This window comes from Harmonia axyridis, chromosome 1 (assembly GCF_914767665.1).
Source record: "Harmonia axyridis chromosome 1, icHarAxyr1.1, whole genome shotgun sequence".
Lineage (NCBI taxonomy): Eukaryota > Metazoa > Arthropoda > Insecta > Coleoptera > Coccinellidae > Harmonia > Harmonia axyridis.
Window position 1 is genome coordinate 16,721,262 of NC_059501.1, and position 27,024 is coordinate 16,748,285.

A 27,024-nucleotide genomic window follows, 5' to 3' on the forward strand; every position below is an offset into this window, starting at 1 on the left:
ATCAAGTCCATTACTTGAATTATTGAAATTTGTGCAGTTGTAGGAAAATTATAGTGTGCAACATGTGGAGAAAGTCCTTTTCTTGCTCGTGTGTTTGCGGCACTCGCCTTTCAGCTTGTGCCATAAACTTCCACACTCGCGAGAAAAGTTGTACTTTCCCCACTTGTTGCACAATATACTATTTATTTCATATAAGTCAAAGTTCCACAAATTATCACTTGAATTCACCTCTGATTAGATGCCTCAGGTCATTCAATTCGATATCCAGTCTTGTAAATGTGGATCCTTTTTCACAATCGTTCGGGTTGTTTTTTGGAATTTTGAAGCGATTCCTTATTAATAACATTTCTCTTTGTAATATGTAGAATTGTTTTTTTTTTCTCCCTTCAGTTATCGATGTATATTGCGAATGCATTGTTATAATTTTTCGCCCTCTTTGTATTTTTCAATCTTAAAACACCAATGCTACTATTAGTGAGTACATATTTTTGGGTTTGTCGTGTCATGTACTCCATTTGAATAAATGAAAAAATAAATAAATAAAAAATAAAATAAAATAAAATTAAGTCTCAGTTCTTTTGGCCAAATTTCATGATTAACTATGTATATCCGAACTAACCGTCTTAGAATTCACGACAAACTACTTTCCTAAAAGGCTAGGATGACTCAGATTCACCACTAGGCTATTTCCAACCACTCACAATACACCCTGTATATCCCATCGAACAATTCAACCAAAATATGAATGAATTGTTTTTATTACGACCTTGCAATTGTGGCTGAGTTCGATAAAACCAAACTAAGATATTTCTCCTCTGTTTACAGTGCAACAAAACGGCCAGCTGATGGCGAAACTATTCCAGAGAATGGACACCGATCCCGAAGCACCAGACAAAGGGGGACAACCTCGAGCGAGGGTCAGGACGGAGGTGGAGGTTCCCTCAGAAGGTTTACATCACGTAACGTTGCAACGACTGCCGGCTGAACATTCCATGCTCGCGGAGAGAAAGAGACAATCCCCGAATCTGGAATCTCCGAGGGATACCCCAGATAATGTAATTATCCTTGAACCAGCGTCGAGGAAAAACTCGATTTTTTATTCCCGCTTGATTTGGTCGTGATAGCAGGTCCCTAGAGGTGGTTTGTTTTCGAAATTTCGTGTTTTGCCGAGATGGATCGAAAGTCGGTGCGGAATATGTTTTTGGATATGTACATATGTTATGTTGGAGAAAAAAGTTATTTTCGTATTTTTCGCATTACTGCAAAGCTGTATGAAAAGTCTTAGAATCCTCCAATTTATTCCAAATATACACTTTTTTGTTGGATAACATGTTGCCGGGAATCTAACCTCATAATGACCTTCTCTATATTTATACCCTCAGAGTCCCTTATCTCTATTGGGACAACACTCGACCAACTAATTTTCGGAGGCCTCTAGTGAAGCCTAATTCACACCCGCCAGCTTGTTTGCCATAGACAGGAGAAGGTGGTGAACACTTGGTGACAGGTCCGGAGCTTACCTCGGTAAGGTTAGCTCCCGGCATGCCAGCTCCACGGGACCATTCATTCCACCACGGTCAAACACAATTTCGTCATTTTCGATATTTTGATTTAATTTCTAGACGCGTAAACGTAATAAAATTATGTTCATCTTATAGAGAAATGAAAGATCTAGCGAGTAGTAATTTTTTGTTCACGTAGGCTACATCTAGGGATCAATTTCAGATTGGAATTGAAGAATTTCATGCCAGCCGAAGGGATTTTCGTGATTTTTATATTTTCCGAATGAGCGGCCAAGAATGAATTTGAGTTCATATCATAGAGCAATAAGAAAGCTATAAATAATAAATTTATCGTACACATTGGTTACCCATAAGAGCCCAGCTCCACGAGCTGAATTGTATGATATCGTGCTGGCCGGATAGTTTTTCGTGATTTTCATGTTTTTCGAATGAGCGGCCAAAGATGTTATTTAGTCCATGTTAGGAAGAATTGCGGTTGACAATTTTGAAACTATTTTAGAAAGAGCAAGATCTGGTGGAAAATATTTTGATACCTAGTTTAACCCATTTAAGTTTATTGGTGTAGTCATGGAGAGCTGTTTATTTAATGGATTTCAAGGTTTTTTCGATATTGCGGTACCACACCATGTCATGCTATCGTACCTCAATATGCGGCCGGGCTTAGAATCGTCCAATTCAAGCCAAATATTCTGTGCCCTTCTTTATATTTATACCCTTAAAAGACCTTATCCCTATTAGGATCCCTAATTTAGGCCATAGACAGGAATAGGTGGTGGACACTCGGTAAGAGGTCAGGAGCTTTGGCCTTTTTATTAAAGATGTGTGCTACCGGACTTTGTTGAAACCAAATTCCTCTCTTATTTGCCAAACCTGACATCTCTTGTTCGATCACCAGCTTCAAACGGTCAAGTTGTTCACAGTAGAGGCTAGAATTGTGCGTTTGACAACATGAGACAAACAACGTGAGTTGTAATAACTCCCTGATATAACTCAGGCTCTGTGCTTCCATCTGGATGGCCGAAAGGGAAAATTCCATTATTGTTATTGAGGGGACAAATGTCACTTCGATAATTTTGACGTTCATAGGTATCTGTTGGGGTTCTTTCTCTATTCTTGTTGTGTTTCTTATGTTTTTTAGGTCAAACTAATCTTCCAACATGCAACGTCGTGAGATCCATTTCAACCTTCCTGCAGTGTTTATTCACCAAAAAAATGTTTTACATAGATAAGATAATAGTGTGAACAAATACTTAGGGTAAATCACAAGGATCAACTTATTCAAATTAATAAGTTGACCCAAATAATAACTTGTATTTAAGTATTTATTTTTATAGTCGTAGACAACAGTATATTACTCAACGAGCGGTAATGAATTACTTCATCTGCGTGAGTTATGACCTACATTACCGCTCGTTGAATAATTTACTATTATCTACGGCTATAACAATAAATATTAAAATTCAATAATAGAAAAAGAACTTTATTGCAAACTCCAAAAGTTACCTGTGAACGTCCAAATCATCAAAGTGATTTTCCTACCCTCAATAACAATAATTTCGGCCAACCGAATTATAGAAGCACAGAGCCATCTTTTCCAATTTATTATGGTGAGTTATTATAACTCAAGTTGTTTCTTAGTAGATGCTATTAATTACTCAAAAGCAGTTGAATGATGAATATATAATTCAATAGGAGTAGATGGGATTGTTTAATACAATACTGCAATTCTTATAAGCCAAAAGAGGACGCCATCTTTAGCTTCATTGAAATTAATCAACCAATAGTGAACGGACACGCAAAAGCTTCTCTGCTCTTCCAGAGTTTTTATGTTGAAATAATCTGATGAAAATAGTTGGAAGGGTCTAGAGATCCACTCCACACACAGTTGCAAAACCAAATACAATTGATCTAAACTAGTCAACTGGGATGATACACTCGAGTAACTCTCGAGTAGTTGAACTCAATTCCCCACGTCATTCAATTGCCAAAGTTCACAAATACAGACCGTCCTAAAGTTTTTGCTCTAAATGGAGTCGGAAATCGAGTTTCTGCACAAGGACGATCAGACGATCGCTGGCGATTTCAATTAGCAAATTTCAAAAGGACGTCACTCTCAGGTCCTTACAAGCCCTGAATACCAATCTGAATTTCATTTTAATTTCCATTGAATCTGGCAGGTATTATGTTGTCTCTTACACAATGAAATTTGCGTTATAATCTGTGCCGAATCCTCAAAAAACTAGTTCAGATGATAAGAGAATTCCGCTGCTGCTCATCTATGAATATGATGAAGCAGTAAAAACCGTTTTGTGTTAAAGAAAAGTAATTTCTCTAATTCTGTGATTATTCCTTTCATTCTTCCACATCTTGTAGAACAAAATCGTGCGAGAATATATCAGAAACGCACAGTTTTCATAGTTATATTTTATTATTATATGTTGGTACTCCGAACTTTCCGCCACGGCTTTATCTGTCAATTCATCAATTTGCCTTAAAGAAATCAGTTCTGCCAACGAACATTTTTCAATGCAAAAGTCACTTAATGATATTTATGGAAATATTTCATTAATTTCAATAAAAATGCAATGAATTAGAGAAAATAATGTATAATACTCGTACAGAAGGCTCATTCTACCACTCGTTCATTAAAAAACTCGCCACTTCGTGGCTCGTTTTTGAATTTTGAACTCGTGGAAGAATATCAATGCCTTCTGCACTTGTATTATAAATAACTATTAATTCAATTTTTTGATCACTCTACACTTTACACATGCTAATTTTTGTAAACCGAACGCAATTAGTTGGGGTTTTTGAAAGTATACAGGGTGGTCCAGATTTCAGTTCAATAACTTTAGCGTCGAATAGAATAACTCTTTTCATAAAAAAAGTTCATATATGCTAACAAGCTTCGTCTTAGAAATACAGGGAGTTGAAGGTTGGATAAAAATCAGTTTTTTACTTATGACTCTAGTATTATTACATTCGTTGTTTTGATTTTTAGGTATTGAAGTCTAGATAATGTAATGTTTCAAAGTGGGTAAGTGTCTCCGTCCAACATTATCCAGTGGCGTAGGTATAGGGATGCGATGATCATTTTCCTATCGAAAATCTACACCTCTGTTTTTTTTTTTCAAAAGGACGTCACTCCCAGGCCCTGAATACCAATCTGAATTTCATTTTAATTTCCATTAAATCTGTCAGGTATTATGTTGTCTCTTACACAATGAAATTTGCGTTGTAATCTGTGCCGAATCCTCAAAAAACTAGTTCAGATGATAAGAGAATTCCGCTGCTGCTGATCTATAAATATCATGAAGCAGTAAAAAACGTTGTGTCCGTAGATTGCGTATTATATTCATGAGAAAATTAACGGGGGGGGGTTGATAAAAAATTTTCAAAAAAACGTAATTTAACTCAATTTTTTCATTTGATCACTCTACATATGCTAATTTTTGTAAACCGAACGCAATTAGTTGAGATATTCAAAAGTATACAGGGTGGTCCAGATTTCAGTTCAATAACTTTAGCGTCGAATAGAACAACTCTTTTCATGAAAAAAGTTCATAAAAACTTATACCCTAACAAGCTTCGTCTTAGGAATACAGGGTGTTGAAGTTTGGATAAATATCAGTTTTTCGCCTATAACTCTAGTAGTTTTACATTCATTGTTTTTGATTTTTAAGTATTAGCTCTAGATAATATAATGTTTCAAATTCGGTAAGTGTCTTCAATCAATATTATCCAGTGGCGTAGATATAAGGGTGCGATGATCCTTTTACTATCGAAAATCTACACTACTGTTTTTTTTTTCGAGAAAGTTATTTCATTTCTGAAATCAACAGAACTTTGCAAGAAAAAAAACTCTTGAATTTTTCAGAGAATATACCATTTCGAGATAATCGAGTATAAAGCTAACACTATCCACTCAAATCTACAAAAATTAATTTTTGAAATGTTTCCATTAGTGAGAAATGAGAGTACAAAAATTGACGTCGTGTGTTACAAGACTTCCAGATGGAATCCAATTGAACATTTCAAAAACAACATTTGTCAGACACTCTGTAATTCTATAAGGATGCTTGTTAGGATACATTTTTGATATGAACTTTTTTTCATGAAAAAAGCTGTTCTATTCGACACTAAAGTTCTTGAACTAAAATTTGGACTACCCTGATGAATATTGGACCAACGAAAAGAACTCTTTAGATTAGAATCAATGAGCATCTAGAGAATAATTCTACATATTCTGATCACTTATTACAATTTTAATTCTAATGAGTGGCCAGAATTATTACGTATTAGAATTCTAATCTAATAAGTGATTTGAATTAGCACATATGCACACTATAATTTTGAAATTTCCTAAACCGATATTGAAGGTTATGACTCAAGATTCCTAGAAGGTCTAGAAATAAATATACACTTTACAATTGGAATATTATTGAATGACCAAATGGAAGTTATCAATTGGATGCTTGAAAATACCTTTCTGTAAATTATTCATTTCTGGAAATCATTTTAAACATTTCATTTATTAAATGTATGATAGAATCTGAAGAAAGTTCTTTATAGCGAAACAATTGTTATTCGAATAATGAAAAAGTGGAAATAGGTTAAAGGTTATTCAATTTCGATGTGAATATTGAATTAAATTGTTTATTCGTCAAACTATTACCGAAAATTACAACTTCATTTTTAATACCTAAAGGTTACGATGTCCTGTGACCTGAGCATAAGCTCGTATATTACATTTCATCTGCAGTCGTAATGAACAAAAAGAAAAAGAAACTCAAATGTCTAAACATCATTATAGCAACGAGACAACGCCAATAGCATTACCTGAAGAGGAAATGAAAATCGAACATAAACTCAATTATCAACTACAAGATATTCGCTAATGGGGCCTTAAAAATCAATGTCCTTTGACTTGACCCTTCTATTACAGAATAAAATTCATCAGAATTATGCATTATACATATACCATTTGATTTGGTTTTGTGCTTCTTATTCTCTCCATTAAAATTTTGTTTGAGATCCAAAGAAAGAATATTGAAGAACTTAGGACGTAATTACAGTTGAAAAAAGGAAATAGAGATTATTTCTTTTAACAACATATACGAATATGTCAAAAGCTCCTAAAGTAAAGTCTACATAAACTAAGAACCTCTTCAAAATAGAACTAAATAAAGAATCATCGTGTAGAATATGTATTGTTTTCGAATATTAAAACTCGAAACACTGGAATGGTTCAGAGAGTCCTGCTATAAAATTCAGCGTCCATCCGTAAATACAAAATGGATCGTGGATTCGTAGATATCCCGACACACGGGTTGCATCGATTGACAAGTGAAACCTGCTTTTTCTATTTGCAGGTTGAAGGTCCCAACAACACGCCTGACGGAACCCAGCAATACTCGCCTCTAGACATGGCAGAATACGTGTTCTGGACTGGAGACGAGAAGAGTGTCAGCCTTGTTATAGAGGAGTTTCTGCAAGACGGAGTGGTAAATATGCAGCAGTTTCGATAGATAAAAACTAATGATATGACAATCATTTTAATTTATAAAAAATAAAAATAGAACAAAGTGATTTCCACAAATATTTTATTGTCTACGACAATTGTTTTGCCAACACTATAGCTTCGTCAGGCTACATTTTTTGACTGATGAGAATACAGAGCTTGTAGAAAACTCAACATTGATTGAAAAAATATATGAATATGGCATAGGACTTCATGAATTTTATAGGTATATTGGATAATTCACCACCCTGGTTTTCCAAACCATCTGAAGAAATTTAATAATGGGGATGAATTTACATCCTTTTGTTCATTATTGAATTTTTCGAAATAGTTTGAAAATCCCGTTTGGAAATTGTCCAATATACCTGTAAAGTTTATGATGTCCTCTGGAATATTCATATTTTTTTTGTCAATGTTAAGTTTTCTACAAGCTTTTTTTCGTATCAGTGAAAAATGTAGCTTGACGAAGCCACAGTATTGGCGAAACAATTGTCATGGGCAATAAAATATTTGTGGAGACTACTTTGTTTTTATTTTATTTATAATGAATTTCCGCCAAGTAAGGACCGAATCCATAAAATACTTTGATATTCCTTTTGATACACAAGACGTTCATATTTCAGTTTCAAAAAGTGTGTTTCTCTGATCGAAATAAGCTGTTCTGTTGAATTTTAGTTTAGAGGATTATATATATTTTTTCATCAATAAAGGGTGTTTTTTTAGAGCTATAGAACTTTAAATTGCAATAAAACAACGATGGATTATTCGATTGACATGAGTTTTATTTATCCACAAGATAATCTTGTGGCATTACATTTTAAATATGATTTCTGGCATATGACCGCCACGGCTGCCTCAGATGTAGTCCAATCTGGACGTCCAATTTTCGATGACTTTTTCCAACATTTGTGGACGTATATCGGCAATAACACGGCGAATGTTGTCTTCCAAATGGTCAAGGGTTTGTGGCTTATCCGCATAGACCAATGACTTTACATAGGCCCACAGAAAGTAGTCTAGCGGTGTTAAATCACAAGATCTTGGAGGCCAATTCACAGATCCAAAATGTGAAATTAGGCGGTCACCAAATGTGTCTTTCAATAAATCGATTGTGGCACGAGCTGTGTGACATGTTGCGCCGTTCTATTGGAACCACAGCTCCTGGACATCACGGTTGTTCAATTCAGGAATGAAAAAGTTAGTAATCATGGCTGTATACCGATCACTATTGACTGTAACATTCTGGCCATCATCGTTTTTGAAGAATTACGGACCAATGATTCCGCCAGCTCATAAAGCGCACCAAACAGTCAGTTTTTCTGGATGTAACGGTGTTTCGACATACACTTGAGGATTAGCTTCACTCCAAATGCGGCAGTTTTGTTTGTTGACGTAGCCATTCAACCAGAAATACGCTTCATCGCTAAAATGGACGGAGTGCGCGATACGTATTCCGCACAGAACCATTATTTTCGAAATGAAATTGCAGTATTTGCAAGCGTTGTTCAGGCGTGAGTCTATTCATGATGAATTCCCAAACCAAACTGAGAATAAATCACTTGACAGCTGTTAAATCAGTCGCCATCTTGAACAGTAATGCCAACTTAAAGTTATATACCTCGAACAAAAACACCCGTTATAATAATTTTGTCGTTAATGAAATCTCTTTTTCAAAATTTCATTTTCTTTCAAAGATTGTCTCGTACTGTAATTGTAGATTCTTATTGTATTTCCTTCTTTATAAGGAATCATGCAGAATTGCTTGACACTTCTCTTAGTTTCGACTCTATACGACGGAACTACTCTACTACGTAATTGGCGTGAAACGGTGTTAAATCCTGAAACCTTGACGGCCACCGAATATTTTAATTATCTGCTGTAGGATGTTTTCGCTTCATGTTGATAGCACCAATAATAAAGAAGTTATGAGAACTTTTCATTTCACGCCAGTTGAATTTATAAGGTGGCGATTTTCACCAAATTTATTCTCTCAAAAATCGAAACCGAAAGTGTGCCATTCATTTTTTTCTAGCTTAGCAACGAACTTGGTGACACCCGATACCTAAACCTTGAGGAAATTTTCAAGTTCAAGTCGACTAGTTATAAAACTGATTTTACGAATTTGAATCAACCCAAGTTCATTTTAAGGAACCTAAACTCGCTGTATTCAACCTATGATCCAAATGCAAATTCAGCAGTATTTAAATCCAACGGAATTAAGGGTTTAGAGCACCATTAAAGTGACTTTACGACCAGAAACTAAGCCATACGGTATAATTTCCACTCCTCAGTGGCGTAAACGCTTTATCCTCGATTTTTCCAAAGAAGTTTTCTCGTCGTGATTTATCCCGATCTCCTTAATTATTTCGATAGTAATGAGAAAATTTCATTTCAGATGAGTAGAGAAGACGCTATAGTGTTCCTGCAAGAAATAAAACAGGACTTGGAATTTATGAAAAATCATTTCTCTCGTTATGGCTCGAACATCAAAGACCAGAATCAGAACAGTATGAAGGTAAGTGAATTAGTTAGACTCGGAGTACATAGTTTCGTAATTCCATTAAAGTTTCTGCTTTATGCAAGAATCCTTCACGTTTCTTGTTCCAAAGAGCAATCTGGAGTGAACTGCATCCTGCATCCAAACTTCATACATAATTCGGGACTTCATGCCGGAAAATGCCGAACGATACTAAATCAGGCACTTCAACTGACAACAAACCTAACTGAGTTATGAAGATCGATTCAAATTCTGCTTTTTGTACTTTTTCAATGGAGACATATTGATTTTATGTGTTGCTATACAATACTGCTCGCAGTTGTGGCTAGTTTCATCGAAGATTTGCAGAACATATTTTGCTGTTTTACGTTAGGATGGCACAAGAAATCAGATCAGAAGTCATAGAGGTGATAGAAATATAACCTTGGACCAAGAAGGCTTTGCAGCTTTTCAATCAAAATTGTCAGAGATCTTTAACTATTTCAAGGAAAGTAAACAAATGCTCAAAATATTTTTGAGAGGTTGGCGAAAACTTAGAAGCGCGATTTCTGGAAATATGCCAGAAATTTAGTGCCCAAATGGTGCCTACTGGTGCAGTGTGAAACTTTCCAAGCACCATCATATTGTTGAGAAATCGACATTTGAAGTTGTTGACGCTAACTTAGCACCAACATTTTCGAATTAAGAAAAATTTCCTATACCAACGATTGGTGCTTTTGGAATCATTATAAGAAGAAATATTTCGTTTCTAAGATATTGCTGATTATTTCCTTTGGTGACTTCTCACTCATTATCAGCACCAACATGTTCAAATAACTCAAAAATTTCTATACCACCAATTAGTACTTGAGTATTGTCTATTTGTGCTTGTGGAATCATTATCAGCAAATATACCGTTTTCAAGATATTGGTGATTTTAATTTTTTTCATCATGCCGCCATCTAAGGAAAATTATGCGAATTATATTCATACGTTATCTTCTCATGGCCATATGATACCATTGCATTATAGCCAGTATCTAACATGTTGAATCAAAGGGAAACAGCTGTTTTCGTGTCGAGGTTTTTTGAGCTGATTCTATATGAGTTTGATGTCCTGAATTCGACATATTCATTTTTACCTAGGAGCTCAAATTCTGAAGATATATAGTTTCAGAGAAATATTACATTATTTTAAATAAAATCCTTAAGTGAAGTAAACAAAAGTAGATAAGAAATTTTTATTTTAGTTATACAAAATACAATACTATGTCGTACTCACAAAAAAATACATTGAAGAAATCAAATGGTCACTCAACACTTTGAAATCTTCTTTTACGCGGCATTGTTGAATTTTTTTCAATTAGTCCCTTTTGAAACTCCGGTAGTAGTCTGCCATCATATGCATGTCCTATGTTCCTTGGTAGCGGTCCTCCATAACTGTAATGTCTTGGTGAAATCACCAAGTCACTTAAGTCTCCTAAATTTTCTGAAAAACGGTCTGAGTGGCTGTGTAAATTGAGCTTTATGTTTGCCTAGAAAATTTTTTACGGCAGCAACAAATGATGTCCAAGCTTCTCGTTCATCTTGATTCATTGAAATTATGGAGGCAGGATCCTTAATTAATTATCTTATTTGTGGGCCATCAAATATCCTTGCTTTGAGTTTTTCTGTGCATTTTTACCCCTTTATATGTAAAACATAACTAATTGCTTCATTAAGCCCAACACTTTATGTAACAAACGAAGTATGATTTTTTCTCTTCCTTACCCGAGTTAAGTGATTGAAAAGGTCAGAGAGTTAAGAACTCTCATAAATGAATATAGTTACTGAATGAAACCCACATTGGTGGATAAGTAGATGTATCTAAAAAGTAGAGCTGTTAGAGAAATACGGATTGCATATAAAAATTTAGCGTCCCAAATTTAGATAAAATCAGCTATGAAATCCCAGGCACCAAAAAAAAATTATTTTTTTATGCCCTGTGTAAGAGATCCAATATTCACCGAAATAGAAAAAGCATGGGCGCCCGCAGGGGGGGGATTTTGATTATCTCATTTTTCAGCACAACACCCTCAATATATTTTTCTCAATCCAAGGGGCAAGGAAAAAAGGAAAGTAATGGATTCAAAACAATTTTCCGGTTTTCAATGAAAATCATGGACGCCTTATCGTTTTTCAATAATTTTCATTTTGCCCCCCCTGAGAAAAATTTCTGCGGGCGCCCATGAGCAAAAGTCTAAAATTTTCCAAGTCCAGACCTGATTTATTCGATTTCAGAGATATTGAAGGAAAGAAGCGATAGTAAAATGTGACTAAACTTCAAAATTTGAAATCATTCGGTCGATAAGTACAATAGTTATTGAACTTCAAAATTTGACCCATAAGTAGAGTTTCACCCTGTATATCCCAAACGAAGGCTCTCAGGCGATTATTCCTCTTGATATGAGTCCTTCATATGATAACTTCCATTCATGTTCCGTTTTCGGGACACCCGAAAGAGTGAGCATATGTCATTTTCAGTGCGCAAATTTTGTACCCAACATGAACTATCAAATTTGACATGATGCGCGCGGAAATGAAAACATATCAGTGATACAATAATTCACTCAATTCACGAGTTTCTCCCCAAAGAACGCATCCTTTCATTCCATAGTGAATCAAGGTTTCATATTAACTCAAATAAATGCCTAAATTTATCAGAAATTCAGAAAACAAACTTCACGCGCGCCAAACGACGTGAAACTATCGATGACACCAGGAGAGCAGATGTTGCCAAACCTTCGATTTCAGCAGGTAGATACAGAAAATAATAAATATTCTGCTTATTATAAAATCGACAGTTAGGAAAAATGTCGGATGCCAAATATTCAAATTTGCATATTTATTCGGGCATCACTCAAATAAATATATTTCAATCAATATAATATACATTCATAATGATATTGTGAAATTGTGGATTTGAAAATATATCACAATCCGACAACGTAATCTAACCATGTTGGGGACATGTAAAAGTTGCGTATACTTCCTCTATCGATGTTCATTACTCTATGACAATAATAAACCAAAATTAATTTCCGTCCCAAACTCACCGAGCAAAGTTACCTCATCCAAACGTCATTTTCCTTACATGAGCTTCCCGAGTCTATTCCTCCAAAACGAGGGCCCCTAAATGGAACGACAGGAGGTTCAAGTCGGAAATCAAAAAGTTACTGACCGAGGACCACTCTAATGGCGACCTGGGAAGTTCCTCCGTCAGACCTCCTTAATCACGACATGAAAACCTCGTTAAGCCCGGTTTTACCGCACGAATAGGCCCGTGTTTGCCGTAAGTGGGACCTCAGGGTGGCGGTTATGATATTTTAAAGGATCTCGTTACCTAGAACGCAATAGCGGACGACAAGGAGCTGCGGACAATAAATAGAATTATGAGGATGTTGCTCTTTGGATGCTTGGAGGAGATTGGGTGGCTTGTGGTGTGGAATTGCATCTGCCGGAAGTGTACAGATGTTCTGGACCAGAATTGGGTTTCATCTCTTGCTCTTTTTGTCGGTATAAAGCGAGGTTTAGAAACCTAGGAAGGGGAAGATGTGACCTTATCAACATAGTCGGTCTATTACATAGGCGACAACTTTGCTTTCGTCGGTTCTTCCGAAATTCGAAGCTTTATTGTGAAAAACTGGTTATACATTTATGATCCAAAGTATTGTACATCGCTGGCCACTACTTTCTCCCATCTTTCGGTCAGCGTACGAAAGAAGTTGAAGAAAGGTCATCTTTTGAAGCGATTCACGAATCGATCCAATTCTTCATTTTTTCATTATGCTGATCAGCCAGGCTGTGTGCCATTGACCTGAATGCGTGATAGTCCGAGGGAACAACGTCTGGAGAATACGGCGGTTATGGTAGAACTTTCCATTTCAGCGTTCCCAAGTATGTCTTGACCACTATCGCTGAATGGAGTCGATAAAATCAAGTTATCATGTCTCTTGTTGTATTGAGGCCATTTATCTTTAATGCTCGGCTCAAACGCATTAATTGCGTTCGATAGCGATCACCTGTGATTTTTTCAGTCGGTTTCAACAAGTAATAATACACTACGCCGAGCTGGTCCCACCAAATACTGAGCATGACCTTGGAACCGTGAATATTTGGTTTGGCCGTTGACGTGGAAGCATGGCTGGTATATTCCCATGATTTTCTGCGCTTGAGATTATCGAAATGAACCTATTTTTTGTCTCCAATCACAATTCGATGCAGAAATCCCTATTCACAAATAACTGTCTATTCACTATTCAAACCACATTCTCTTTTCTTTTAATGAAACTCGTATATAGTGGCCTCAGACATCAAACTCAAAGGCAGTATCCGTTTCTAAATTTTTTACGAGTTCCTAAAAACAAAAAGTGCAAAATATAGTAGGAAAAAAAGCGTAATATTTCAACATGGCATTTCATACCTATTTGAAAAAGTTACTTACCTTTTTAATTCGAATCATCATATCCACATTCACAGTCTGACAAAGACAAAGAAGAGATAGGATTTATGGCCGTTCAACCAATAAAAGATGCCCTATGCGCAAACCAAGCGATTTACTTTGTTCATATTGCTCCGTCTTAGATTTGAACGGAGTATAGTTAAACATTTTATGTGAATTTGAAACACTACTACTGGTATATAGTGAAGGTCCATTAAGATTGCATATTATAGCCAGATATTGTACTCTTATGGTGTCCTCATTATTCACTCCTGGGTTTTCTAAGCTCCAAACGCGTCAGTTTTTCTTGAGATATTCTACTCAAATTTTTGCAGTTCTGGTGATGCGATCTACATACATGGAATTTTGCATAAAGCTTCAAATTTTATCAGGTTCATATCTACTCGCAAAATTTCTGCTCGGTCAGATCTCTTGTCGTAAGTAATATCATAAGGGCATCTAATTTTTCCGAAAAGAATCGAAAAAACACGTTGCTAAGTAATATTTTGACAAGAAGCATGAGCGCTGGTGGCAACAAAAATCCGAGTCGAAGACGAGGATTTTTGCACCTGCACGAATGCTTTTTGTCAAAAAATATTACTTTGCAATGTGTTTTTTCGATTTTTTTCACAGGAAAAATTAGATGCCCGAATGGTATTTGACAAGACTATTTCCTGAGTAACAGATTATTCTGCATGCATTACCTATGTATAGGTATTAATTTGAAAACTGAAAAACAGATACTCAATTTTATTTCATCCAAAATACTACAAATTTAATTATTTATGGTACAATTAGAATATAAATTGCAATTTTGGTACACGGTGGGGGTATTGTTTGAAACTTTTGTTGATTCATTGAAGATGTGGGGTGTAGGTACATCATTAATGTAATCTGTTGAGTGAGAAGCGGGAGGAGTGACTGCAGGATCTTCTGTTTTCTGCTTTTTAGCTGGAGGTCACTTCTAAGGGTGTTTATGATGTTGAAGTAGTGCTCATTATCCATTTGAAGATAAGGTTTGATTGAGTTGGCTGAACTGTGGCCAGTAATTTTAATTAATTGTTGTTCACCTACCCCTGCTTTAGCTCAGTTACTGACTGCTGTCGACCGCATAGAGTGGTTTGTTATTTTTATTCCTTTTGTATTCAATCCTGCCTTCTCTGCCGCTTCTTCAGTCCATTTCAAAAGTTCATTTTTTCCCACTGGAGTGTTTTTGTACCATCCACTTGAAAGTTCTTTGTTCCATGATGGGTTAATCGTTAAAAATAATCTATCAGTTGTTATTCTAGATGAACGTTTAACCATCAGAATTTTAAATAGGCGGACTGGACAAAAGGTTGGGTTCTTCGTGTTAGGGACCAGCCATTTACTTTCGGCCATTTTTTTTTCTCCACCCTGTGCCGTTTTATTGAAGAGAGGATTATATTCTACTCTTCCTAAAAAGTTGGATTCTTGAAAATCAGTTATTTAAAAAAATGTGTATTCTACCTGATTTTATCCCAGAATTATCCACTTCCTCTTTAAAATAATGAACTTTGCAGTTTACTGCTTCTCCACCTCTCCAGGCAAGTTCCACTGAAGCGATATGGTAACATTTCCGTTGGAGTCGTGCTGGAGTGTTTTCATCCCATAATGAAACCATTGCATAATACTCATCCAATTTCAATGAAGCAGAGCTGCACTTCCTTTTATTTGCACACGTCTGCAAATTCCTTCTTTTCGCATTACGAGCTTCCCTACTAGACTTAAAGATAATGTCTTTAAATGGGTCAAAAATTATTTTCCACTTCACAAAATACATTTCTTGCATTTTTTTTGCAACGTTGATCCACATTGTCTTCACAACTAGTTCTTTGTAATTTTCACCGTTTTCCTTCTTCATATTACACGCCCAATCTTTCAGAATTAGGTTTAGTTGTTCTAAAGTTGTGTTTTCCATAAGCTCTTAGTTCTTTGCTTTGCAGAATGTCATAAACTGTTTCCATATTGAAGTATGAGTTCTGAGGGTATTATACGGTATACTTTTCTCAATCGCCAGATCAATATTAGACAAAGAATCGCTTCCAAAGCGACTCATTTTCACGATATAAGCTGACTAACTAGCACTTGGCAATAAAATCAGAAAAAATTGTTGAGCGTCGTTTTCTGGTGTCCTTGGAGATTATAATTACGTTTGTTTTCAAAGGTATTGTAATTTTTGGTGACAACAACTGTCAAGTTTTGCCGCGGGTAAATGCGAATAAACTGCTGACAGGTCCTGCCAAACAGTTTTTCCACCTAGAAACCATTTGTAATTCAAAATTGCGCGTTTCTGATTGGTGCAAATTACGACGAGGGAAATAGTCACTGAAATATTAGATTCTTTCGAAATTCTTAATGGATATTTTTTGGCATTATATGGATTGATTTGTTACACCAAGAGTTCCACTCATTTTTTTTTAATTCATTGCATCTATTCGTGGCCAGCGAGAGAAATTTTGGCGCCTGTAGCAAAGAATTTTTTGGCGCCATTGCTGAAAAAGCATCAAACACCAAACAAACTGAAAACATTTGACATTTAATTTAACAGTAACTGGTTTCAAATGCTAAATCGTAGAAACTCACAATAAGTTGAATCGGGTTAAATCGAAAGCGAAGATCGTGTCGTTTTTCTTCTTTGGGAAATACATAATGATGTTATCCCTCTTTCAATGAGGGTTTCAGGGAATTCTGTTCATATTCGGGGGGCTGCCATGTGATATTTATTATACAGGAGGCTCAATAAAGACGGTTCGGCGATTTTTATCACAGGGAATGTTGACAAATGTAGCGAAGCGGAACAACCTTATGTTGTTTTTAAGAATCGAGGATTAAATGTGAAAAAGTGACCAGCAAACTGGGCCGAAATGCCGCCTCTCAAAAAGAGGCGCCTGAAGCGGTCGCTTCACTATTGCACCCCTAACGCCGGCCTTACACCTATCGGTCTATTAAGACGTAATCGATATACTATCTATAACTGAAATATTAATTAAAATTTTGCGCTTTTACTTAAACCATTCCCATTCCCATTCAATATAAAATTTGTATTCCTTCAGATCTAATTGAAATTCCGCAAAAGAACAACGAATTGAATTGGTCGAAGCTTCCGCCAGATGAATGATCAATATTTGTCTCATCAAACAAGACTCGCGTACGTTGAACATCATAACCTCACGTTTGACAGATCCACCGCCATACGTCACTGTCCGGTTCGCCTTTTTCCTAGAAAAACAAAAACTCTTCGAACCCTCCCGGAGATTCATATGCGCGGATAGACATGCACTGGAAAATTGAAAATGGTAGCGTTTCAACCCCAAACCCCACGCGAATAATGAGAGCTTTCGCCTGGGTCATAAATAGAGCCCGGGTTCCTCGGATTTGCGCCCGCATACGCCCGCTGACTAGTATTATTTCCTGTATCTCGAGCCAAGGATGGGATAGACTGCTACACGTAAATTTAGGAGGGCTGTTACACCATGTTGAATCGTATGTGTTTGTTTTAGGGCACTGAGTTTTTTTTTGTATTTTGAAGCAGATGATGTTGGTCGAACGTTGTGGTTTAAAGTCTACGCTGTCTTATATGATTACATTACATTTTGATAACAACATGAAAAATACTACAAAATTTACACTAGGCTTACTTATTTGCTATCTATATACTACCTTATATTAGGTGTACAACTTTGCTTCCGCTGTTTTGCAATAGATGGCTTCAGCGGTAAGTGGTAATCGAAATGAATAGTTCGTAGATGTTATACAATAAGCTTAGGTATTTGTTAACATAACGCCATCGAAATATTAGTCGATTCTTGTCTGCATCATAGTTATTCTCGATTAAGCATGTCAGCTTACGAGCCAAATTCTCGTTATTTGCGGGAGGTTTGAATTTTCTGCTTTAATATGGAGAAATCTGCGGCTCAGGCTCATCGAATGCTCTAAAATACCTATGGTGGGGCCGCTATTAGTGAAGGAACGTACCGAAAGTGGTTTCAACGCTTCAAGAACAGTGATTTTAAAGTCGAAGACCAGGTGGTGGAAGAGGAAAGGTTTTCGAAGATGCAGAATTGGAGGAAATTCTTGATCAAGACTCGTGTCAAACGCAATAAGAATTGGCAGAATCGTGGTAGTGACGCAACAAGCCATTTAAAAATACCTGAAACTCATGAAAATGATTCAGAAACAAGTAAATTGGGTGCTGTACAAGTTGAGGCTGAGAGATGTTGAACAGCGTTTGTTTGCTTGTGAACAGCTGCTTGCAACGCAAAGACAGAATGGATTTCTGCATCGCATTGTGACTGAAGACGAAAACTGGGTTCATTCCGATATTCCCAAGCGCAGAAAATCATGTGTATATCCCGGCCATGCTTCCACGTCGATGACCAAACCGAATATTCACGGCCAAGGTCGTTCTCAGTATTTGGTTGGACCAGCTTAGCGTAGTGTATTATCAGTTGTTAAAACCGACTGAAACAATTACAGGTGATCGTTATCGAACGTGATTAATTGAAAGACAAACGGCTGGAATACAACGTAAAACTTGATAAAGTAATTTTACAGCAAGAAATTGCTTGACCCCATGTTACGAAAGTGGTCAAGACATACTTGGAACCCACCATATTCTCCAGACGTTATTCCCTCGGACTTGCACTCGTTTCGATCAACAGCACACGGTCAGGCAGAAAAGCATTTCCGGTCTTATGAAGAAGTAAAAAGTTGGAGTGAATCGTGGATCGCTTCTAAAGATGACCAGCGATGGACAATACTTTGAATCATGAATGTATAATAATAGTAATCCATTTATTTGATCCATGATACCTCCACAGATGTAGATCACGTAACAAGAAAAAAATACAAAATATATATGCACTTATAACTACCCAGTAGATTTTCATAAAACCTCCGTTGAGGCGAATTTTTGACCAGCAAACTCTTGCGCCATGGAGAAAAACAGATGATAATCACTTGGTGACAGGTCTGGACTATAAGGTAAACTTCCCAACCAAGATCTCATAGCTTTTGGCGAGTCACCATCGATGGGTGTGGCCTGGCGTTGTCCTGATGGAACACAATTCCTCTTCTACTGACTGTGTTTCGAACACGACCGTTTTCGCTTGACGTTGTCGTAAGTGAAACACTTTTCATCACCACATACCAGCCGCTTCAAAAACGGGTCGATTTTGTTGCGATTTAGCAGCGATTCGCAAATCGAAATTGAGCTTCTTCTTGAGACTAGCCTCATCCAAATGATCCAAACGGTTTTTGTGCAAACTTTTCTTGGGCAATCGAAACAGTACTTATATGACTTTGGACTCGACAATGTCCATTATTCTATCGACATTTTCGACAATTGGTCATCCAACGCGTGGTACAACTTTGACATAAAAATTACCCGAACGGAATCGACAAAACCAAAATTGCGCGTGATTGGCTGTTACATTATCAGGACCACTATTTACATTTCAAGCCGTCTGGCATACATTTTCGGCTTTATCGAAGAAAAACTTTAAAATAAAGCGTATTTTCTTTTTGATAGTACCCATGTTTGAGGCGCGCTCAACCTAAACTGAGTCACAAAACTGTCAGAGAAGTTTTTGTAGTACGAAATCTCATCTTTCTAACGCCATCTAGTGGAACTCGATTTGACATTGGAAATACAGCAATCTTATGAAAAAATAATGGATTCCTTTTCACTACAGCTAATAGTAATAGAAAATGAAAAGATCGATGAACATTAAAATATAATAAAGACATGACATCCTTCTGAATATATCACTTCGCCAATGATTGAATGTAAAAAATCCATTCTTTGTGACCCTTCCGACAAAAAATCAAATATCCACTTCCAGTGACGTTCAACAAATATCCTTTTGGTCCGTTCCGATGAATTATTATTTTCCGTGTCAACCGAACGAATAAATATAATATCACACACACTGCGTCCGCATTCCGTTTCACTGGCTGTCACAAAAGGGACAGCGCGCCAGTGTCCTTTCGAGATAAGTGAGCCGAATTTCCTGCTGAATAGTCCCAACGTTTTTATGCGCGTTCCAACGGGAGAGCTTTAAAAGGGGGATCATCCTAGGCTAAAAATAGTCGGAGATTTGTAACGATTCCACGAACGATCGAGAATGGGAATGACAGGGATTGGCACAGATGGAGCCACCGCCGCGACGGATATCGGCATGTTTGCTCAACGGCGGGATTTCGTGCGTTTCCGTTTTATTTTTGGCGGGGAATGGACAGAGCTGATGCCGGCAGCCCCGCTCGCAGGGATTTTTCCCAAGTCGGGCCAAGTTTTAACCTCATCCATCTTTGTTTTCGCAGCGTGTGTCGAACTTAGTTAGGTGAGGATTGTGGGCTCTAGACGTGGAGTTTATGACGTAACATGACGTTTATCCGGGAAAAGTTCGGGGATCATGGAAATGCTGAATCAACTTTGAAGGTTGTACATTCACATTTGGGATTTCGGAGGGTATGAGTGTGGAAGAATCGCAACTACTGCTAGGAAGTATTAGGATAGGGTCAAGTGGGGCGAAGAGAAAAAAATGTTGTTGTTTCAATTTCAAATCCACCACTATTTCTAGGAACAATTCTGAGTAACAAATTAGCACTGTCTTGATCATCCATTCAATAGTAAATGCACCCTGCATTCTCTATTGAAGATAGTTTACTCTAACTGCATTTTTTAGGGTTTAAAACCTATTTCCGACAAAATCATTTCACACGACAAAGGGACTAAAGAAGGGGGGCCTTCCTATCTCCCATACCATTTAAAATATACGTATACAAATCTTTGAAGGAATGGACATGCAACTGCAAAAATATGGGGCATGCTGCATACTTTAAACTTTGCAGATGAGCAGAACATAATTGCAGAGTATCAGCAGCATTCGAGTTATATGGTTCGAAAACTGAAGGAAAAGTTAACCTTGACAGGTCTCACCATAAATCTTACTAAGTGGGAATATTTACGAACTGTAGCTAGCAATGACAGCAACAATCACCTTCAGAAAACGGATCGATAAAAAACGTCAACAAAACAAATTAGCAGGGAGTCATCTTCAACAAAGAAGGAAATCGTTAAGTAGAAATTTAAGGAATAAAAACAAAGGCCAGAAAATCTTTGAAGCACGCAATTACATATTTCAGGAAAGACATAAAAAAGTAATGAAAATTTATATCGACAAATCAAGGGTTCAAAGCATTATGATGTATGGCGCGGAAGTATGAGATTTGAGTAAAACTGAAAGGAGAAAGTGCTGGCATTAAAGATTGACTTTTTAAGAAGGAGTTGTGAAAGGTTGAGATTAGAGAGAGTAACGGATGCAGAAATCAGAAGGGTCATGGACATCAAGGGAGATTATTGACGACGTAGGAAGTTAATAGTCGCCATAGTTCGGACATTCAAACTAATTGACGAAAAACAATGACCAAGAAAAGTGTTGGAGGAGATACGTCCAGAAAGACGAGAGACAAAAACGAAGACGGAACTGGAGAAAGGAATTCAGAGAAGCCATTGGGGAAAAATCTTGGAGGGTGATATGTGTTTTGACTGAAGGAGTTGGCTTCCTTCCTAACTAACTAACGCATGAATATTTCGAGAACTAATGCATAAAATGAAAAAACAATTACTGTGCTGAAATCAGTATAAAAATACCTTTAAATTGAGGTATCACTCACCCCATCTTCCCTATTCAAAAATTGGGGGTGGGGGTTGTAGCAGCAAGGGTTGAAGCGCTATGCGTCCGTAACCTACATCTCGAAACAGAAATCGACCTGTCCGAGTATTTCTATCGAAAAACTTTATTTCGTCTGAAATCTCGTCTGTTTCGTTTTCAAATGGCCACCCTGTATATAAAACTTTTGACGCAAAACGAATAATAACCACATGAACGTAAAGAATGAATATGAAAAGATAATAATTAATACAACGCAAAATTTTTTATCTATTATTTTGAAGATATTAGAAGAATTAAATTCCCTACTTGATCATAATTTGATATCACTGGTTATTCTTGTTAACTTTAAGCTACCTAGTGTAGTTTCATGCAATGTTCCACAAAATGATGAACAAACTGAGTAAAAGACACCATCTGTTTAAAAAGATGACTAAATTTCAAAGTAAACTCGTTTCCTATTCTGCTTTATTGGAAGAAAACGAGCATTGTTACCCTGAACGGTTTTCTTTGTTTGAGTACGAGAGTTTCATGCACAAAATCGTCGAAAAAGATTTCTTGGAGTAATCTCGTATTATGATTAAAAAAGTTCCCTTTTTTCGAATTTCAATATCCAGATGGGGTTTCGTTCTCTTCTTGCATCACGGGGAAAATTGAATAAGGAAACAGAAAATTAAGAGTTTAATTAGCCCTGTTATACGGACGAGATTTAAGCTCAGGAAATTAATTTACTTCCGCAAGTTTTAATTATTTTCTACCCCATTGAGGGTGGTGTAAGCGAGACGGTTTTTCTTCGTGATGATGCTGATTGAAGTTGGGAGATAGCAGGTATAATCTTAAAGGTTCGGCATTTATTTTTACAGGAATAATGGATGGAGCCTTAAATCGTATACTTTATTTTACTCTTATCTGGTAATTCAGTTCATGATGCCAAAATGAAATATGAGAACAATAGTGTATTCTCAGACAAAATTTTCAATGAAAACCTCGTGGACGCTCATGGAAGACGTACGACGTACTTTTTGATCTTTGAAGTATTCATATGCTTTCTGTTAGCCCATGAGCAAGTTCAATGATGTACAGCAGACCCCTGCCTCCTTTAGTTCTTAGCTGTATTTTCCTATCAATGCTACTTTTAGGGTGCTGCTCATTTGAGTTGCTGGTTTTCGATATCTGTTTTGCTCCATGGTACTTCACCGAAAAACAGAGCCGGCCTAAGGTAATATTTCCTTCCATACGAGCTACCGTTCTGGCTCCTGGTCATGAAGGTAGGAGAATATTTTTCAAGCAATCTTACAAGTGATTTCAATTGGGATTTGAAACGAAACTGTCCGATTTGGCCCAAATTTATCTTCTTCTTCAGATGCTTTCTCCTATCAGAAGGTTGGCTATCAAAATAGCTACCTTCATCTTCGAATTCATCTTCAAAATCTTTAATCTGGTATAATTCGAGAAAATAGAACTTTATGGATCATTTTGTTTCACAGAAATCAAGAAAATACCAATACCATGAATGGAATACTGTCGAAATAACCGTTTGACTATTTCAAATCAATCAACTTAAAAAATGTTTTCTACTACTCTTACAAAAAATGATGAAAATTGTACAACTCTCCAACTGTGTACCGGTCTGTAGCAGTGTACAACGTAAAACTGTGCGATTTACTTGACCGTAAACGAAAGCACGATCAACAACCAATACGATAGCATCTATAAATTAAATCGCAAGGTGATTAACCAATAAGATAAAACCTTTAGTAGTTGCTACGGAAACGAATAATAAACAGCCCGCGTATCCGATAACTTTTTGACGTTTCATAAGTGTGTCGATTTGTCACCAGTTTTTGGATTTGCCAAAGTTTTCATGGAAATGAATACGATCGTAAAAAAAGTATAGTATACAACTCAAGTTGTAAGACGATTACTCACTCCTAGAATTACGCACTCGACGCTTCGCGTTCACATAAAAGTTCTTGAAGAGGTAGGCCAGGAAACAATCCCTGCAAGTGTCTAATCACATAAGACATTTCCACAAATTTGAATTTCAAAATATTAAGTTATAGCTGATATAATATTATAATAACAGTTCAAAATGAGCATGGAGAAAGTAACTCCAAAACAGAGCCACTATTAAAATATTCATCCTTTTTAAAAATATAATCATTTTTCATCGTTTTTCACCATTTCGAAAATATTCAAGATTGCATATTTCACACTCAAAATCTCAAATAGGTTAGTTTTGTGGCAATATTTTTATGGTGAGCTTGAAATTATTAATTCACATTCAAATGCAACATTCTGTTCTGATCGTACCTGTAGTTTTGAAGTCATGATTGAATTTGAGAACGGATTCGTCATCAGTTAGTCGAACCTCATCATTTGAGAACTTCACTGGTCCAAAATTCAAAACCGTAATTAAAATAAAGAGCTATCTATTCAGAGAACGACCGCTCAAAAATCAACCAATCCTTCCTGAAAAATCCACTAAAGTGAATCCCAACAAAAACTGAACTCATGACCCATTTCAGGAGAAGAACCAGGAAGACTATCAAGTGGGCGGAAAACCAGAAACGCAGCAGAAAAGGACGGTCAGCGAACAGATCCGATCGGAGCTAAATCAGCTGAGACAGTTGCAGGAAGTGTACAAAAAGAGGAACGCAGAGAGGAAGGCCGCCACTTTGTACTTCGGTGGAACCAATCAGGGGAAAAACTCGGGTGAGTAAGTTATTGTCCATTAATTGTAGGGACTGAGGGGATTCCATTAGGTGTTTAGATTCACTTCCCTCGCCTCGCGAAGATGAAAGTTTAAGGGAGCAAAACGTCCGATGGAGGCAATAATGACTGGCATTATTCCCGTGTTTAATGAATTTTTCGAGTAGCTTTCGAGGAGTCGGGGTAATGAATAGAGGAAAATGAGGAGGGTTGGGTATTTCAACTTACTTAGACGTCTTTTTGAAATATAAAATTTTTATAAACATGAACATTGTATAGCATTTAATGTTGTGAAGGAACGTTTTTTTGTTGTGAATTATTACCGGATTGAATATTCTGCTCCGCTTCAAATTCAATATTCAAGATATTCCTTATTCGAGATTAGTTGAGGCATAGATGGAAAATATTTCAACTATCTGGCAATATTGATAATTGAATCAACGCCAACTAAACAGTACCGAAGAATCGAATATGCTACTACTACTTTCGTAAGAGGTCATCATCTATGACCGACTCGATAGCGCTGAAGATTACTGTTATTTTCGATTAGTGTTATTTTCGAAGTGGTTTCAATGCATTTCAAGGCCCCAATCAGATTCAAGTCATTAGAATACGGTGAAATGTCGTTTTCAACAGTACCGAATGTGACACCAATATCCTCAGTGAGCGACACTCACGGTTTCTATTCTGCACATAACTAACTTGTCCCACAGTTCAAATTTTTCGACCAGTATTGCCAGACAAGAAGTTGCTTAACGGTGACCCAAAAGTGCTTCAGTTTTGGGAACTATGAAGAATTTTTTTCCATTTTGAACGGAATTCAAACAAATTCAAGTTGTTGAAGCATGCATCGCCATGCACGTTTAGCTATGGCGTTTTTACTTGTCAAATGATTACAGCTTCAAAGCTGCCCAGATAGCAGGCTATTCAAAATGAAACCTCTTATTGAAAAAACCTGTACATGACTGTACTTCATTCAAGTTTTTAGTTGCATAGAGAAATCTTCTTTATTCTGGAATAACATCGGATCATTTATTCTTCTCGGCTTCAAATCAATATTTGGGATTCAATGGGATATTTCGAATTTCTAAACATACGAAACCCTAGAGGCAGAGCTACATTGATGTTTAATTTCGAGATTCCTCATGTGAGCTCAATATTTGTTAGGGTGAAGATGAAACTTTCCCAAAATTTTGAAAGTCTGGCATTACTGATAATTTCAAATCAACGCAAAGTTAACAGTACGAGTAGGGTACTACTTTCGTAAGAGGTCAAAAGTTAGATTTCATTATCTGTGACTAATTGTTAGTGAATAGATAAGATTTCATGATTCGTGAGATAGGTATTGACTAAGGCAACCTTGATGAATTTCATCACAATATACATATATTCTTTTACAAGATATTTATTGGAAAGTGTGTACAAAATAAAAAGTAAGTTAAAATGTAAATACATCCTCGAAAGGAATGAATTTTGGTTTAATTATTTTGGTTAATTTTCATATGCATTTTGAGAGCTTTATCTAAACCAGGGCTATATCATTCTAGAACAATGTTAGTATTTCTGAGATTTAAGGCTGGGAACAGTTTCAAACGATTAGGTGATGAGTAATCCGTGGTCAAATTAAATTCTATATCTGGCCGGAATGATAAAACGATAACCATCGAACGGAAGAGACTAGAAGCTTGATATTTTCTGGAAAATTCGGATCTCGAATAGTGCGATTGAGATCATGAATATAAACCATCAAGACTCTAGAGGATCCGTAAATATGGCAGTTCGAAATTTGGATTTCCTAATAACTATTTGTTACATATGTAAAACCTATTGAATAAAAATTTCAAGGTTCATGCCAAATTTGATGTCGATTACATCACCAGAAACATAAAAATCAAATCATTATAACGAAAAAAATCACCAATATTTCGTGTCATCTATCCATTCGAGTTGGTAGTTTCGCATTATAGATGGTAAATATTGAACTTCATAAAAAGTTTTATTTTGATTAACACGTTATCAGAACAACGAAAAATTCAGACAGAATAATAAAACAAAATTTTTTTTCAAAATTAGTAAAATGTTCAAGCTAAATTTCTGGAGGTTCATGTCAACAAAACCATAGAATTTCAGTTCCATTACTTGAACTATTCGAACGTTAAATATTGCCAAGCAAATTACTTCCTGCCAAACCCATCTTAGATTAATTCATTTCAGAAGTTGACGCATTAAATGTAAATATTTGTATCGACAATTGAATTGTTGAGCATTAGGTATATTTGCCAAGGCTATTTGATAATCAATCAACGACCAGTTATATTATAAGGGTCACATAATAAAGGAATAATCCAACCTCATTCAGAAAGACTCCACGTGCGTCAATTTATATCGAATTACCCCCCCTCCGTGAGGGGCTAAAAGCATTAACCACTTAATTCGATAAAGCCCAAATGGGATTAAACTGAGTTCTTGCTATTTTTCGCCATGTTATAATTAAAAATCGTTGTCCTTATAGACCGTTTACCCGGCGAATTGGATTGATTGACGCAACGTTTCTCCTAACCCTTCACAAAACAATTCCATTATTCACGGCTAAGCCTCCCCGATGTCGAATTGATTGGC

The 27,024-nt window shown here is 36.5% G+C and overlaps 1 protein-coding gene across 2 annotated transcripts in view; it reads left to right on the forward strand.

Moving 5' to 3' along the window:
* Positions 1-27,024, forward strand: part of LOC123679637 — a 161,039-nt gene that overhangs the window by 120,712 nt on the left and 13,303 nt on the right. The window contains exons 6-9 of one of the 2 annotated variants that reach the window (XM_045617025.1): positions 826-1,055; positions 6,896-7,027; positions 9,440-9,559; positions 24,222-24,409. In XM_045617025.1, the coding sequence (XP_045472981.1) occupies positions 826-1,055; positions 6,896-7,027; positions 9,440-9,559; positions 24,222-24,409 (670 nt within the window). The remainder of the gene's footprint in view (positions 1-825; positions 1,056-6,895; positions 7,028-9,439; positions 9,560-24,221; positions 24,410-27,024) is intronic. The other variant, XM_045617033.1, reaches the window with a different exon arrangement.